Here is a 15,975-nt window from a genome sequence, read left to right as displayed (position 1 = left end):
CCCAATCACCCAAGGAACTTTCTAACTCAACTTCAAGGCTCCCTTCTTCAAAGCTCAATTTCATTCGTGACATGATGGAGAGCCAGTCATTTTCTGCCTCTCATATAGCCGAAGAAGCCGAGTGCAGCAAGCTAACAATTATTAACATTTGCAGAAACCTGCGGCTGTTCGGAAGCATCTACGGCCCCTAGGGGTTCTGTCCCGGAATCATGTACGTTAGCCATTAAAGGCCGAAGCTTGTCTTCGATGGATGACCTGCCAATCGGATTGAAAGGACTCAAATGAGGGTCTTTTGCCCCAATGATCTGTTTGCTATGTGCCATGGTTATCCAACAAACCAAGAGAAATGTGAGCATAGAAGCGCTCATCCATGCAAACCTCGATCCAGTCATCAGATGACTTATGAAGGCAAGATTTCTGTTTAATGATGTGAGCTAAACTATATTACTAGTAGTGCTTCCCTGTATCATGTGACCTTGGCTCAGGTTTCAGTCTTGGCATTTCGTCAAGATGCGACAACTTTCAGACGCAATTTTTACCCGACCACGATAGAACTGTTTCTCTAGCCCCAAGAAAGTCTTTTCGAAGGTTAAAGCGATAGCAAATTCTATAAGTTTTTTCTTGCTGCACTCGTGGTGGAGTTGCAAGTCTAACTAGGAGTTACTCTCAAACAGTCAAAATTGGTCTATCTTATATCAAGAGTACATCTAAGTCCAAACGACGCATCTCTTCTCTCCAGTCCACAGTTACCACACTGGGACACAAATCGTTCTCATGTGCATACCTCTCCCGCTGTCGCCATACCGTCTCCACCAATGTTTTTATCTTGAACCGATTGCCTATTCCTTGTTTCATAACAACGCCCAGCCATTCTGCGGCCATTTCTCGATCCATCACCGTGTAGGCCTCCACAGCTGCTATGAATACCGGCCACACTGAGACTGTGCCTCCATCTATCTTAATATACTCCATTGCTGCCTCCAGCACTGTTGACACATATTGAGCCAACGCCGCTGGCCGTGTATTGAAAACCGTTCGGTGGAAGTATATAAAACTTGCAGTCTTGAACATTCGCAAATGCAACCAAGACAGGTGCTTGATCTTGCGAAAGGACTGTTCGCTGACTGAGTCCTCGGCAGGGAGATAATCCCTGCATACTGTATCCTCTTTGTTCAGTGGGTCTTGTACTGCTTGGATCAAGGAGATAACTTGATTGTTGAAATCATCCCCAATGCCTTCAGCCAGCCTTTCCCCAAGAAGCTGGATCTCGAGGATGTTATTGATGATAGACCGCGTGTTGCCAGCAGTAAATCCAAACATACCATGTCCTGCAACTGACTCGAAAATTTCCCGGTGATCAAAACCACCGAGCTTCGACGTGCCCGGAACAGTAGCTGTTCTTCCAATTATGCTTGTATGTATGAAGCTCTGCGTGATCACCCAGGCGTCATGTGATTGGTGCCACGGCTGCTCATCTATATGTTGTCGACAGAAATCGGATAGTGCTTGAAAGTGAACTCGCCAGGAACTGCTTTTGCCCGCATATACAGCCTTGACAACATATGTTAGCATTAGATTCGAAATCATGGAATCGAAGCGCAAAATTCCTCACTTCCGACATGACTAAGGTCATCAATGAGGCAACACGGCTTTCGTAGTCACACTCGGAAGACACGAAGCTTTTTCGTAAGTCCCGCAAAGCCCTTCCATAGTATCGTAACCCCTGGGCTTGCATATTGTTCGCATCGTTGGTGAGGTTGCTCAGATTCAAAGCCGCTTTCGCCAGCTGCGCGTTGTAGAGTGCAGATGTGCTTAGTGTTCTTCCTTGGAGAGCGAGAGCGGGATAAGTGGACTTCCATGGGTTGCGAAGGTCCTCAACGGTGATCATTAGACGCGAAACGTGTGTCACATAATGTTTGAAGAGCAGCTTCTCCTGTGGTCCGCCTGTTTCTTTGTATATGGGAGAGAGAAACGAAGGTGAAGTCTGATATGATGGCCTTGGTCGCTGGGCTGCATCCAGTATGAAGGAGTCAATAGATCTGAAGTCTTCTAAAGTTGAAATGGACGCCTTGGCTCGCTTGTCCTTTACCTTTCCATGAAGCGAGAATACAGCGAAGGGGCTATCCACAGACTGGGAAAGGTCCCTGTCTTGAATGTCGCATTCCGCGATCAGTTGATCCACCTCATTAGATTCAAAAATTGGCCTGCCACTCCAGGTCAGCCCACACTGGAGGGCGCGTCGTTGTGAGTGATCATATGCACCGGTATCTGCGTTTACCCACGCCAGTTTAATTTGATAGCCCTTGCAATTGATGCCTTGCTTTGAACAACGAGAACACTGGGGCAAGTTGCCATCGCACCGGATCCTACGCTGCCGGCAGGTCCAGCATGCGGTAAAAGTACGACGACTGTGTTTTGCTGACATCTACGGCATAGCCTGTAAAATGAGTGACTTTCTGTCGTGGTGTCACTTTGAAGAAATTTGAAAAATGAAGTGCTGCCGACCGGGGATGAACTCGGGAGTCATGAAGAAATTTTTCCAGCAGATCACGTTACTCACAATCAGCTTTTTCCGGGAAGTTGGCGAAGCTTAAAGCGGGCTGATTTTAATCTGGAAATATTTCAGGCACACTATCCGGCTAGAATTTGATCGGAAGAGCCATTTAGTTCTTCGAAGCAACACCTGTATCAAATTTTGCGGCAAGTACTCTCGATAATCTTCAGAATCTTGAACAACATTTTGACTCTAGATCCCACCTATTGAGGAAATTCAGGGAGAGATCGAAATTCACATTGTTAGAGCCAATAAATAACCAACAATGGTAGAAAAGATGGAAAGCCAGGACGAGGGAAAGCCAGGACGAGGGAAAGCCAGGACGAGGGAAAGCCAGGACGAGGGAAAGCCAGGACGAGGGAAAGCCAGGACGAGGGAAAGCCAGGACGAGGGAAAGCCAGGACGAGGGAAAGCCGGAAAAGGCCGGGATTAAAGTATTTAGGCTTTAAACGCCACCCCTCTCTCAAGGACAGGCCCACCGTCCTCAGTCACTCAACCTGTTCGCGATGACCATACCTTACCGACAACACCCCCTAATATCCAATGATTCTGCCATACGCATCCATTTAAATTTTGTTGTTATCATTTTATTCGGATACTTTTCAGATTTCTTACACCATATTCTCGCTGAAGACCTGTTGTTTCCTACACTGGAAGAAAAGCCAACGAGGCTCCAGACGTGAGGTTTATATGAAGTCAGATTGGGCCTGAAATGAATTCAAAGAAAATAAGATTTGTTTGGCATTGAAAAGAGCACTTAACATTAATATCTATTATAGCTATTTGACCTTAGAGTGGGGGTTGGCAGAGTTGACTCAGTGTAGAATACATACAGTAATTCTAGGACGACATCTAGACTCTCTTCAATTCACCTTCAAAACAATGTCACTTTGAAGATCTTTCTTAGCTCTAGTTTGCCATGGGGTTCCAAAAATACTAATGTCTACTCCAGGGCCCCTTTTCCTTTACTCTTGCATGTTTCCTTTCTGCTGACCCTCTCCTCCCCCTCCGCTTTCCACTGAACGTTGGAGATGGGGAATCTCTACATAAAAAAGTGATCATTTCGTGGGGAAAAGAACTGCCATTGTCGGAGATTGAGCGACAGATGACGGTGGGCCCGTTCTTGGACAGCCAAATCACAGTACCTGGTGGGCCTGGTGTGCCATAGTGGGGTTCGTCCTGGCTTTCCCTCGTCCTGGCTTTCCCTCGTCCTGGCTTTCTATCTTCTTCGCCATTGCTTATTGCCGCTAAAGGTCAGATCAAGGAGCCGAAAGTAGTAACCACCGCTGATATAAGCCACGGGTGCTGATGCGGATGCAAAAAACCACGGGGTATAAAGTAGTCGATAAAACTTCATCTTTCGACTACAGGCATTTTTTGCTTCTCTCGATAAGATTATCCTCCCAGGGGCACTTTGCGAACCACCCCTTTTTTGATCATTTCAACCTCCCGGTATAATGGCTGAGCTGGCTCTTACAATAAAGCTGAACTCGCTAATTGAGCAGTATACCACCACGAATCCTAAGTCGAAAGTCGCTTTCGGGAAAGCACAAGAAGTGTTGCCTGCTGGAAGTACTCGCTCTGTGCTCTATTCTACTCCCTTCCCACTTGTTATCGATTCTGCCGAAGGCTGTACGATCACATCTTTGGATGGGCAAAAATACATTGACTTCGTCTCGGATTTTTCAGCTGGCCTCTATGGACATTCTCACCCAGTGATCCACAAAGCGATCCATGATGCGCTAGCGAAGGGCTTCAATTTAGGAGGAATCATTACGCAAGAGGCGCAGCTGGGCCAGATTCTCTGCGATCGGTTTCCCAGTATTGAGCGAGTCCGGTTCTGCAACTCGGGTACCGAAGCCAACATGTATGCATTGGCTACAGCTCTGGAGTACACAAAGCGCAAGAAGGTAAGTTGTATAAAGCGAGTCTATCAGACCTCGCCTTTCCTGCACGATTCCGCTTTCTCGCTTTCCTATGACATAGCAACATTCAACTTGTCTCTAATATATGGTGTGGAATAGGTTCTCGTTTTCAAAGAGGGCTATCATGGAGGCACACTCAGCTTTTCCGCTGCTGGCAATAGCAGTCCTTTGAACCTTCCCCATGAATACGTTTTTGGGACATACAACGATATCGAAACCACACGACCATTGATTGATAATACCATTGGCGCTATTTTGATAGAGCCAATGCAAGCAGTGGGTGGCATGAAGCCATCTTCAAAAGATTTCCTCCAATCTCTGCGCGATGCGGCGGACAAATATGGTGTCGTCCTTATCTTCGATGAGGTAGTTACATCACGCTTTCACTTCCACGGTTTACAGGGAGCTTGGAAAGTCACACCGGATCTGACAACGCTTGGAAAATATCTGGGTGGTGGGTTTTCTTTCGGGGCATTTGGAGGGCGTGCTCAAATCATGAGTCTTTTTGACCCAACCGCCGCCGGTACCCAGACCCTTAGCCATTCAGGCACATTTAATAATAACGTATTCTCCATGACTGCTGCCGTTGCAGCCTCTCAGCTTGTCACGCAAAGGTCGCTGAGTCGGATCAATGGACTGGGAGACCGTCTGCGCGAGAAAGGAAATGAAATTGCGCATGCGGCAGGCTACGAAAGCATCGAGTTTACGGGATATGGCAGTGCAGTGGGTGTGCATTTCCATGGTTCATCCGACGCGGATCTCCGTGATGCGTTCTACTTTCACCTTATCCGAGAGGGGATCTTCATTGGCCGGCGTGGCTTTATTTCTCTGAACCTTCAACATACAGATGCAGAGATTGACAGGGTGTTGAAAGCTATTCAACAGTTTGTGGAAGATTACAGCCAGATCTAGATGAGAGAATCTGTAGATGGATGAGCAAATACCTAAAATTATACAATCAATTCTAGCTTCGGTACTTATGAAGATTGTAATTTACGTTTACTTTGAATGTATAAACCAGGATAGTGAATGGCTCGTACCACAAGTGATGCATATATTCAAGAACAGATTCTCCGTGCTAAATGAAAGATGACGATCAAAAATCGGCAACTTATTCTATTGGCTAGTAGAGATAGGTAGAGTGATCAAGAAAATGATATGCGAGCACAAAGGCCGACTTAACTATTACAGTTGTCCGTTCCCTCAAATGTAGCTGTTCAAAGCATTATACATCGAAAATTGTTCCCAAGTGTCGCTGTCAATAGTCAATAAGCCAAAGGTCGAAGCACTGTACATACCGCCTTTCAAATCGCAGCAGAATATAACCACAAGGCGATTACGAGGCTGCTCTTGACTCGTAATGACGTGGATATCAACATCCTAGACGTTAATGGGGCCAAAGCACTCTGCTTAGCTGTACAGAAGGGGAATACTGCAATAGCCTTTGCAAATTCTCGCAGAGGATTATGTGGAAATCAACGTAGCAGACCGATATGGCACAAACCGCTCTCCATTCTGCGACAGTGATGGGGAATATACCTATCATAGCTGTCCTTCTCGCTAAGGATGAACTAGATCCTAATATACTTGATGAAAGAAAATAGGCGCCCCTTACTTATGCTGCTTTTCAAGGAGATCTACGTATGGTAGAACTATTTCTCAGAAGATCAGACATAGAAGTAAACTTGCAAGGAGTCTCCCTACTGTTCTATCCTGCCATCGAGGGCTACCTAGACGTTTTAGGTTGATTACTTTGCTTTGATACTATTAATATCAACCAGACATACCGGAATGAGTCGCCTCTCTGTGCTGCCTCAGAGATAGGATACTTTGAAGTTACGAAACTCCTGCTGAGACACAAACCCCGGCCTAACATCAACTTCAAAACCTATAAGGGACGTACTGGACTTTCTCTGGCGGCTTCCTGTAGGTACTCGGATATTGTAGCTCTCTTGCTTAAAGAGAAAGGCCTGGATATTTCTGCTACTGACACCTTTAAGGAAACGACATTATGTTATACAGCTTAGAATAGACGTGAGCAGGTCGTCATGCAACTCTACAAGGACCCTCAGGCACGAAATGGCAGTAATTTGAAAAGGGCCATTAAAGCAGCTTCTAGCTCTAAAATTACGCATCATCTGCAGGCTTACTTAGTTGAGCAAGGTAGCTTTTGCGCTTAATTTTGACATGGCCTAAGATAGAGGGGCTTTGACTTACTGGAGTTGATGTTAAATCCTTTGTCCAAAAGAACGTTGCTCCCGGAGTCCTGTATTTTAGCTCCAAGATCTACAGGCTTCCTGGTATGCTTTGTTGGTTTGTGACTTCCTAAATAAGATTTAACGTCTCTAAAAAGGCTTCTATAAATTCGAAAATTCTTTTTAAACCTGCCTATACTACTTAATTAAGGTCTGTAATAGCTGTATATATTGATTTGAACGGCTTCCTAATATATAAATCAGCCTACTCTTTATCTTGTCCGGTCGCATTAGTATTAAGTTATAATTTCAGTATTTCTGTGCCCTCTTTCGATACTATACTTCCTCGATTTGTATTTTTAAGATTAGTTGTTTTATATTTCTCTTCAGAATGCTTTTTAAATTATAGAGTAAGTTTATCTATTGTTCTGTAGATTAGCACTAGGTGATTTAAGTTCTTATCTAATCAGTACTCAACTTATAGCAGCCCGGTCTACTTCTATTTAGACCTACTAGCTAACTCTCTGATAGCGGCTATCCTTCTGCCTTAGAGGCTAAGGTAAATATTTTGCCGGTCTTCCCTATTTGTACAATAATCTGAATATCAACGTCACATTCTCTAGAGTATTGAGTAGCCCTCTTAAAAAGACTCTCTTTTTCTCTAGTACAATTTCTGATAATTTCTTCTTGCAACTTTAGTCTTATAGATATACTGATCAGAGCACAGCCACATAGTTGCATAGCCACCCGTAATTTTACTGTCCGGAACAGCGTATAGTAAATAATGACTATGAAGGCTCCGGGAGGGCTCAGGGAGCACTCAGGGAGCAATCCCGGACCAGGCGATAAGAATGCTTGATTTGGATCACGTGATGCAAATATGACTAAGATTTTGGTAAATTGAACGCTTAAACTGGCGTCGAGTGTTGCCGTCTTGGGCGTTCGATTTACTGTCACTTAGCGTTGTGGTGTAGTAGTAGTAGTAGTAGTAGTAGTAGTAGTAGTTAGTAGTAGTTAGTAGTAGTTACCTAGTCAACTGAAATTCCAAGGTTGTGGTGGTTAGTAGATACTAGTAGTACTATAGTGACTACTGGTAGTATAGATATACTACTACTGCCCATTATATCTTCCAGCTACTCTACTAAACTCCCTGAACAATGGTATCCGGCAAACCTTGGGCGATGTCACAAAGGAACAATAAGGGCTTAAATATATAAATATATAATAATAAAGAGACTAGAATAGAGGTACTAGTATGGTCTATTATACCCTGAGAACTAATTTAGAACCATTGGCAGTACGATTGTCATTGTTTGCCCACTCCACCTTCATCTTCATTTCCACCATCCTCGGCTTTGTTCATCGCGGGGTTCTTTTTGCTTTTGTTTTCTTAGTCCATCTGCCACTGGAAATGCCGTTGATTCAAGTTCAGTTCCTTTGTTGATTCCCCCCTTTCTTTGCTTGCCACTGGCATATTTTCTGTTTCTGTTTCCAGCCAGTCCCAGTATTCCCTTTCAAGTTCCCATGATACCCAACACTCCTCACCGACCGCGGAATGCCAGTGATTTGTCGCGTTTCATCACCGACCTCAATCGACAATTTGGCCTAGAGATCCCCACGCTTGGTTTACATTCCCCTTCGGCCGTCCGCGATAAATCGTCTCTTCGCTGGCGATGTTTTCTCCGCCTTCTCTTTCTTTATTTCAAAGACCAAACTCAACTCCGCCGGGCGGTCGATAGTCTTGCCGAATGGATTGGGATGCCTCAGGCTGTCCCAGTGCCAGTGCCAGGCACTGGCCCTGGCCCTGGCCCTGGCAGTCTGACCAACCGGGACAAAGATGAGCGAATGGCATTTCTCCTCCGAGGGTTGGAGGATCATGTTTATTTACTGTCCAGGGGGAGTCCAACAAGTTTGTCCCTCCAACAATTTGATGTGCCTCACGTGCCTCACGTGGCCGAGTCGGCGCTTTCCCCGCGCAAACGCCGATTCTCCGACGAAGACAACAACAACATCAACATCATCAACCACCACGAAGAACTTGAAGACGAACTTGAATTCCACACAGCACCCAACTCACCCTCCAAATCCCAATGCCCAAGTAATCTGCCTCATCTGCCACCTATATTCGATTCAGTCGATCGCGATCACGATCTCGATCACGATCTCGACCTCCACCTCGACCCCACTCGGCTCTTTTGTCCAAACAAGACCCCTTCGCTCCAGCGATTCAAACAATCCCAACCCAATGCCACTGTCACTGATCGCATCAATACCAGTTTTCACACCGTCTCCACTGCATCCACCGCCTTAAATTCTTCTTCCTCTTTCTTCCCCGACCGATCCACTATCGACCACTCCTTTGATACCGAGATCACCGTGCCCGATGGTACCCAATCCACCTATCCTGACTCCGTGGGCCTTTTTACCGATGTCAACCTCGATATCGATGTCGATGGTGACTATGACGGTCCACATGACTACTTGAACCAATCCTTCCAAGATCGCATCGTGCAGGAGCTGGTAGATCACGGTCCTTTCTCTCTCCATCATCCGTTCCCCGGCAAATTACCCTTGCGATATCGTTACGAGTTCGAGCGACTGGGCCGCGCCTGGAAGATTCCCCTGCAACGCGTCTATCGCGGGGATGTCGCCTCGTGGAAATCTCACGATGATTTCTGGGCCTGGGTTCAAAGGCACAATCAACGATGCGACCAGCCACTTCCACCGAAATCCTCACGGAGAGCCTGGGATCATGCGATAAACGACTTCAAAACCGATGCCCCGTCGGAGGTGGTGATTTTGACGGGAGAATTCAACTGGTGTCTGCCAGGCGAACCGGGAATCCTCAAACTGGACTTGAACCCTTTGAAAACAGAAAAGACCTGTCGCTTTCATCGTCGATTTGGCTCGGATCGGTTTATGAGCCTCAGCATCCCAGCGCCTTCTCATGCCCCAAACCACCTGAGCTGCACGGATCTCTCGTCGGGTCTTCGGGAACCCATCGCACGATGGCTCACTGAAAATGACCATCATTGTCTCGGTCGGAAATGGCGACCGTTCTTTGTCGAGGAAGTCAAATCAAAACGCAAGGTCAAGGCGGAACCACGCTTTCGTGTGGAATTCTTCGCCATCGATGGAGTGGATTTCCAGCATCAACACATTCACGACATTCCACTTATCGCCCCGGCACTTCAGAGAAGCGACAGCCACTCCCCGATGACCGTGGGCAATTTGTTGGAGTGGCATATGCCCCAGCAGGCGAATTCCCGCCAGCTTAATTGCAAATTGTTCCAACGACTCTCCCTCGGGTTGTCAAAAACGCTGGCATCCGTTGTATTACGACCCACGCAGATCGTGCGACTCCGAGATCGACCAACCTGGAAAATGGTGATGAACGATGGCTGCGCGTTAATGTCCCGTGCGCTCGCCTTGAAAATCTGTGACAGCATCGGTATCACGGAGCCCACCCCGAGTTGTTTCCAGGCCCGCATCGCCGGCGCAAAAGGTCTATGGATGGTCGACCGGCATCAATCTAGCATTCGCAGCTTCAGCCACGGTGATGATGTGTGGCTACAGATCTCGGATTCGCAATTGAAGATTCACCCCCACCCCAAGAAATGGGGGACGCATTCGATCCTGAGCAGCTCACATTCGAAGTCGTGAACTGGGCCAAGCCGTTGCACTCGGTGGATCTGAACATCCAGCTCCTCGCCATTCTCCACCAAGGCGGAAACGTGAAACAACACCTCGCCAAGTTGACACGCGATGGCATCGATGAACTCTATGATGATCTGGCCCATGTACTCCAGTCCGACAATCCCGTCCTTTGTCGAAGTCTTCTTCAAAAACTCAGACCCTCGGGTGATGATGGAGCCAATAAACTCCGGCGTCTGGAGCAGTGGGTCGTGAATGATGCCGAGTTCATCATCCGATTATCCGAAGCCGGATTTGCACCGCAGACCTTTTATCCATTGCGAAAGCGACTCGGACAGCTGATGTGCTGGCTGTTGGAACGGCATGTCGAGGAGCTTCGTATCCAAGTTCCCTTGTCCACCTACGCTTACTGCATCGCCGATCCTTACGATATTTTGGAACCGGATGAAGTGCACTTCGGCTTCTCTACGCGTTGGAAGGACCCTGATCGGCAATTCGAGGACACCCAGCTGGAGGGGGTGGACGTCCTAGTCGGGCGTCTACCAGCCCATGTACCATCTGACATCCAACGAAGAAAGGCTGTATGGAAGCCCGAACTTCGTCACTTCCAGGATATCATTGTATTTCCCCGGAAGGGAAATATCGCCTTGGCGCACATGCTCTCTGGCGGAGACTACGATGGCGATACACCGTGGATCTGCTGGGATCCGCAGATTGTCCAAAGTTTCAAAAATTCCCCACTCCAGAGGCCGAATTCGGGGCTGACCATTTTGGACTCACCAGCCATTCACTACCAATGAACCAGGTTCAATCAACAGATGCATTTCTGCTATCTACATTTGAATTTAACCTCACGTGTTCCAGCCTCGGACGGTGCACTGTAGAGCACGAGAAGATTGCCTATGACGAATCGATCAACAGTCCGAAGGCCATAGAGCTTGCCAATCTTCTCAGCCATCTGGTAGATGGGCGAAAAGGGGGCGTACACCTCTCTGAGCAGGCATGGCAAGCATATCGCAAGAAAATTAGCCCAAGACAAAGGGCATTGCCCGCCTATCGTAACCCCGGTCGGAACCCGAAGACGAGTAATATTGTCGATTACCTCAAATTCAATGTCGCTAAAGGCCATGCTCATGTGATTCGTGAAAGACTGGAACGAGAATTTCCCGAAGGCCAGGGAAGTAACGAGATAGACGAGGACTTGGCTCGTCCGAGCAGAAAAGCGTGGGAAGTTGCCTGTATCGACCGCCAACAAGGCGGCGAGCTCCAGCCAACTCTGCAGCAGATTCAATCTACTATTGACCAACTTTGTGACCAATGGAAGCGAGCGTTTCGAAATGGGACAGAAGGGTTTCCGATCGAAGCGCGACAGGCAATTGAGTCCGCGTGCTCGCTTTGTCCTCCCAGTTCAGGTTTCCACCCTATTCTCCACACATGGCAAAATAGTCCAGACGAGTGGCGGCGTCTTCTCGCGTCGTGTGCCTATGTAACGCATCCGCATTCTAGTTTCATTTTTCATGCTTTCGGCGAGACGCTATGTCAGCTAAAAACAGAGGCTGTACCGTCGCGACTGGTGACGCACGATGTTCTTGCTTGTTATCGGATGAATCAGAAGACGGTCGCCCAACTCACGGAAGCTGGGCCTCCGGGCGAGGAGGAAGATGACGATCAGTACGAAGGAAAGGATGCCATTGAGACTTTTTTCCTTGGGACGGACATAGGATACCATGATGGAGTAGATGATGACGAACAAGGCATTGAGTAATGAATCAATAATTCGATCAATTGCAGGTCTGTTGTGCCAGCAAGGCAAATATTTGTAGGGCGAGGAAATCATCAGATGAAGAATCCTCTCATTGACGGTAGACAAGATCCACAGGCCCAACGGCTCAGCAGTGTCATTACCCTAAAGCCTTGCTCACCGCGAAAGGGGGACTCCTTGCCTCTTTCAACCCAGAGCATGTGTGGTCATCGGGATGAACGGGAGCATGATACGAATAAAATGAGATATTCACCCTAAACATTGGCTGGGAATTAGGCAATCTGACACCCACAAGGGCTTTTTGGGTACATGGCCATCTCGAGTCGAAACTCGAAACATTATTCTTTGCCAAGGAGTCATTGTTGTTTCTGGGTGAAATGAAGGACAGCCTCGTGTTTTCAAGGCCCAACCGGTTGCTCTGGGCAGGAGCCAGCCACGTTTTGGCCAATCCCAGCAAGGGATGACAGTAGGTGAGGTAGAGGTTGAGAAGTGTCACCCAATTTGGATCAAATTCCGAACATCTAATACTTTCTGGGAAACCCTGCCTCCTGTCAATTTGGCCACTATCTAGTATCTCAATTAGCAGAGGTTTCTATTCTTAGCTCGAATGGCCTACGGTCGCACCGAGCCCAGTAATGTACAACTCTAGCAGAAGAAGTTGATTTGTGTATCCCCCCCCCCCCCCTCCCCTCTCTCTGTATTCACTATGATGGTGATGAGAATACGAAATGTGTCATCTACATCAAAATGTGTAGCACTGCCTAGTCTTCATCGATCTGTATTGTAGATCAAATGTCGCCAAGCTTTAGGGCATCCATGGATTGAACTCGGGGGGTTCGGGCCGATGGGCACCACGGCCGATCATTCTTTTCTGTATTTTTATTGTAATTAATTAAATCCAAATGGTCCAAATAATCCAAATGGTACTTTGTGACTCGGTTGATGGAATTGTCTAGCTTGACAACCTCCTTGTCTTAATTCTCCCTATTGGTGTGTTACTTTTCTGGTTGGGTCGTGGTGGCTGGGGAGGCTGGGAGCTGCTCACGGACGCCATGCCATCCAAAGAAAAGCCCACCAAGTTATTTTTTGGCTTTACTTCAACCCTCATTGAACCCTCAAGCTTCAAAACCAGCTCCAAGAATGCTTCTGGACTAAATCCCCTCGCCTGTGGATTCAGAACTTGCATTCCAAGATCGTCATGTCCGACCCTTCTATACCCCAAAACTTCAGCCTCCGAAACGTGAACTGTATGTCCCAGATCTTTCGTACTCTGCTTTTTCTTCTTTAAAGATAACCCCAATGTCCTCAAATTTGATCCAAAAAAATTCTGATCCCTGACCGTGGTATAGCAAGCAAACCTCAACTTTACCGAACAGAGTCCCGACAATCGGCCGCTGCATCAGACGACTACTATTCCTTCTCTGATAAAGGAACTTCAAGTCCCGATAGTCAAGTCACAGCAATGCGGTTCGCCACACCGGACTCCCAGCCGTCATCCCAGGCATCATCACCAACAGTCCCTCGAACCCAACAACCCCAGCCGGTGGCCCAACCGAGTCACTACCGTCAACCGGACCCTCAAGACCTCGGCTCTCCTCGGCCAGGCACAGCAAGCACAGTCCGCTTCGGTGAAGATAGGGTAGCACGCATCAGTCCCAAATCCGACGAGACAGTTCGACGTGTGCCAAGTGAATATGCTGGTCCAGCACCAACCCCAGGACTTGACGACTCCCCGTATGTACGATTTGCCATTGATCAGCTTACCCGAGATGAGCAAGTCCACGGTCCGAGGAGACAAGATTCTATTTCGACCAGAGATAGTGATTATCCAACTGATCGACTTCTCTGGGATGAAGGGTTGGGGTATTTTACTCGCGCTAGAACCCCGATCCGGCATTCTGCAGCAGCATTATCTGAACGATCTAATTTCAAGTCCCCATCTCCACAAGCCTTGCCACAAAGACCGGACTCAATCGACCCCGAGTCATTTGTTGCTGTGGACCCACCTGAAAATGACTTGCTATATCCTGCCCTCGATTACCTTCCCATTGCTCTCCGACCATTGACCCTGCTTATTATCATCTTTTGCTCCTTATCGATGATTGCGGGTATTGTCTTTTGCAACGTCTGGTCAAGGAAACATGCTGGTATTTGGGGTTATGACGGCCAGGATGATTCTCGCTATTTTGTGATGCAGTTCCTACCTCAGATTCTCGCTGCGCCCATTATTGTGATCACTTTCATCATCCAAGCTGCCGTGTATCGCATAGCGCCATTTGCAATTATGGCAGCAGAGCGCAAGCGTGGCTATGTCTTACAGGGTCTGCCCATTCTTCCGCGCAATTTCGTTTTCCCCGATTTCTCCCATTTTCGGTATGGTGAGCCGCTATTTGGATTTTCGCTGTTCTCTATCTGGTTGTCGAACTTGTTCTCAATCCCCTTGATGAGCTGCCTCTTCCAGGCAAAGTACTACGTGATTGATGGCCAGGGTGTCTGGAGGTGGACATCTGTGCAGGCGGTTGGTTGGACTCTGGTGGCCTCGTATGGTCTTCTGACGATAGGTCTTTTACTGCTCGTAGTCCGCTTCATTCGAGGGTGGACGGGGTTGATGTGGGACCCTGTTTGTCTCGCAGATCTTATCTCTATCATCCAAAGATCCAACATTCTCCACGATTATGAGCATTCCGAGACTGTCCCATCAGTTAAAGAATCTCTTGACCCTCGGATTCTCAGACTCGGGTACTGGAAGTTGTCCATGAAGCCCGAGATATTCTATGGAATTGGAGAGGCCGATGCGCCAATTCGGACCCCATCCTTGCACCAGACCGAGAAGAGCAAGGAAAAACAACCCCACGGACTTGCTAAAGTTTGTTTTGATCTTGAACATCATGGCGCCTTTGCCAATGACCCCTTTGATCATCACCTATATTCTCCATTCACCCGCTACCGCTGGACGCCATGGTTCCTTCGCAAGATATCAATTGCAATCTGGACTTTTGTGGTGTTCGCTCTTTTCATCGCTTTCGTTGCTGCCAGTTTCATTAACAACGCGATAAAAGGCGGTTTTCCGCCCAAGCTGCCCACGCTCCCCTCCATTAGTGCTTTTTCATCTTCCAACTTCCTCTACAGCTTCATCCCTGCCTTGATCGGCAATTTTCTCTTTCTGGCCTGGCAGCCTATTGATCTATACTTTCGGGGCCTGCAGCCATTTGTTGCACTTTCTTCGCCAGATGGAGCGTCTGCTGACAAGTCAATCCTCCTCTCCTATCCGGCCGCTTTGCCAGTCCAGATCACTATGCAAGCCATCATCAATCGCCACTTTAAGATTGCATGGATTTCATTCGTGAGCATTGTCTCGATTGCCATTCCCATTCTTGCCGGCGGTGTCTTCATCGCCCTTTGGTATCCATCTCACCAGGACGTTCGAATCACCTCGCTCATGCCAGCGTTTTACGCCCTAGTGGCCTTTTGCGCTTTATACGCCGTCTCATTCCTGGCCATCTGGCCCGGTAGACGTCGCTATCTTCCCCACGACATCACGACACTCGCAGATCTAATGAGCTACTTCTACCAATCGCCTCTACTGGCCGACAAATTGCTCCGCGAGCCCCGCAGCAAAACCGATCTAGTCACTCGACTGATTGTCGCACCTCCATCTGAGCGCTTGCTGCCTATGTACGGTTTCGGCATATATGTCGGCCGTGACGGTAAAGAGCATCTTGGTATTGACCGGTTCCACCGACCCGGGCGTACGGATATGTTAATCACGACTGGGTTAATGAAATAAAAAATCGTTTTTGGTGACGTCCAAATTCATTGACCATATCATGACTTTATGACCTTGCATACTGTTCACAACCTTGGAAGGGGATTTGAAACAATTTT

The 15,975-nt window shown here is 47.7% G+C and overlaps 5 protein-coding genes across 5 annotated transcripts; 4 read left to right on the top strand and 1 right to left on the bottom strand.

The window, feature by feature from the left end:
* Positions 1 to 690: 690 nt before the first annotated feature.
* Positions 691 to 2,425, bottom strand: N7509_001467 (Zn(II)2Cys6 transcription factor; the record flags this gene model as incomplete). Its single annotated transcript, XM_056626104.1, has 2 exons — positions 691 to 1,551; positions 1,613 to 2,425. The coding sequence occupies 2 exons, from the start codon at positions 2,423 to 2,425 to the stop codon at positions 691 to 693; spliced, it is 1,674 nt and encodes a 557-aa protein (XP_056491899.1).
* Positions 2,426 to 4,011: 1,586 nt separating this feature from the next.
* N7509_001466 (uncharacterized protein) lies at positions 4,012 to 5,391 on the top strand (the record flags this gene model as incomplete). The annotated part of the gene is made up of 2 exons (XM_056626103.1): positions 4,012 to 4,464; positions 4,579 to 5,391. 2 exons carry the CDS (start codon positions 4,012 to 4,014, stop codon positions 5,389 to 5,391), a joined length of 1,266 nt encoding a protein of 421 aa, XP_056491898.1.
* Positions 5,392 to 6,069: 678 nt separating this feature from the next.
* N7509_001465 (uncharacterized protein) lies at positions 6,070 to 6,659 on the top strand (the record flags this gene model as incomplete). Its single annotated transcript, XM_056626102.1, has 3 exons — positions 6,070 to 6,120; positions 6,261 to 6,409; positions 6,512 to 6,659. 3 exons carry the CDS (start codon positions 6,070 to 6,072, stop codon positions 6,657 to 6,659), a joined length of 348 nt encoding a protein of 115 aa, XP_056491897.1.
* Positions 6,660 to 8,198: 1,539 nt separating this feature from the next.
* N7509_001464 (RNA dependent RNA polymerase) lies at positions 8,199 to 12,093 on the top strand (the record flags this gene model as incomplete). Its single annotated transcript, XM_056626101.1, has 3 exons — positions 8,199 to 10,230; positions 10,251 to 11,051; positions 11,075 to 12,093. The coding sequence occupies 3 exons, from the start codon at positions 8,199 to 8,201 to the stop codon at positions 12,091 to 12,093; spliced, it is 3,852 nt and encodes a 1,283-aa protein (XP_056491896.1).
* A 1,195-nt stretch (positions 12,094 to 13,288) lies between these two features.
* N7509_001463 (DUF3433 domain-containing protein) lies at positions 13,289 to 15,877 on the top strand (the record flags this gene model as incomplete). Its single annotated transcript, XM_056626100.1, has 2 exons — positions 13,289 to 13,337; positions 13,440 to 15,877. The coding sequence occupies 2 exons, from the start codon at positions 13,289 to 13,291 to the stop codon at positions 15,875 to 15,877; spliced, it is 2,487 nt and encodes an 828-aa protein (XP_056491895.1).
* Between the last annotated feature and the right edge of the window lie 98 nt (positions 15,878 to 15,975).

Source organism: Penicillium cosmopolitanum (assembly GCF_028827165.1).
Source record: "Penicillium cosmopolitanum strain IBT 29677 chromosome Unknown utg000004l:1.0-4361866.0:1.0-4365735.0, whole genome shotgun sequence".
In the NCBI taxonomy this organism is placed as follows: Eukaryota; Fungi; Ascomycota; class Eurotiomycetes; order Eurotiales; family Aspergillaceae; genus Penicillium; species Penicillium cosmopolitanum.
This window is presented reverse-complemented; position numbering and strand designations above follow the sequence as displayed.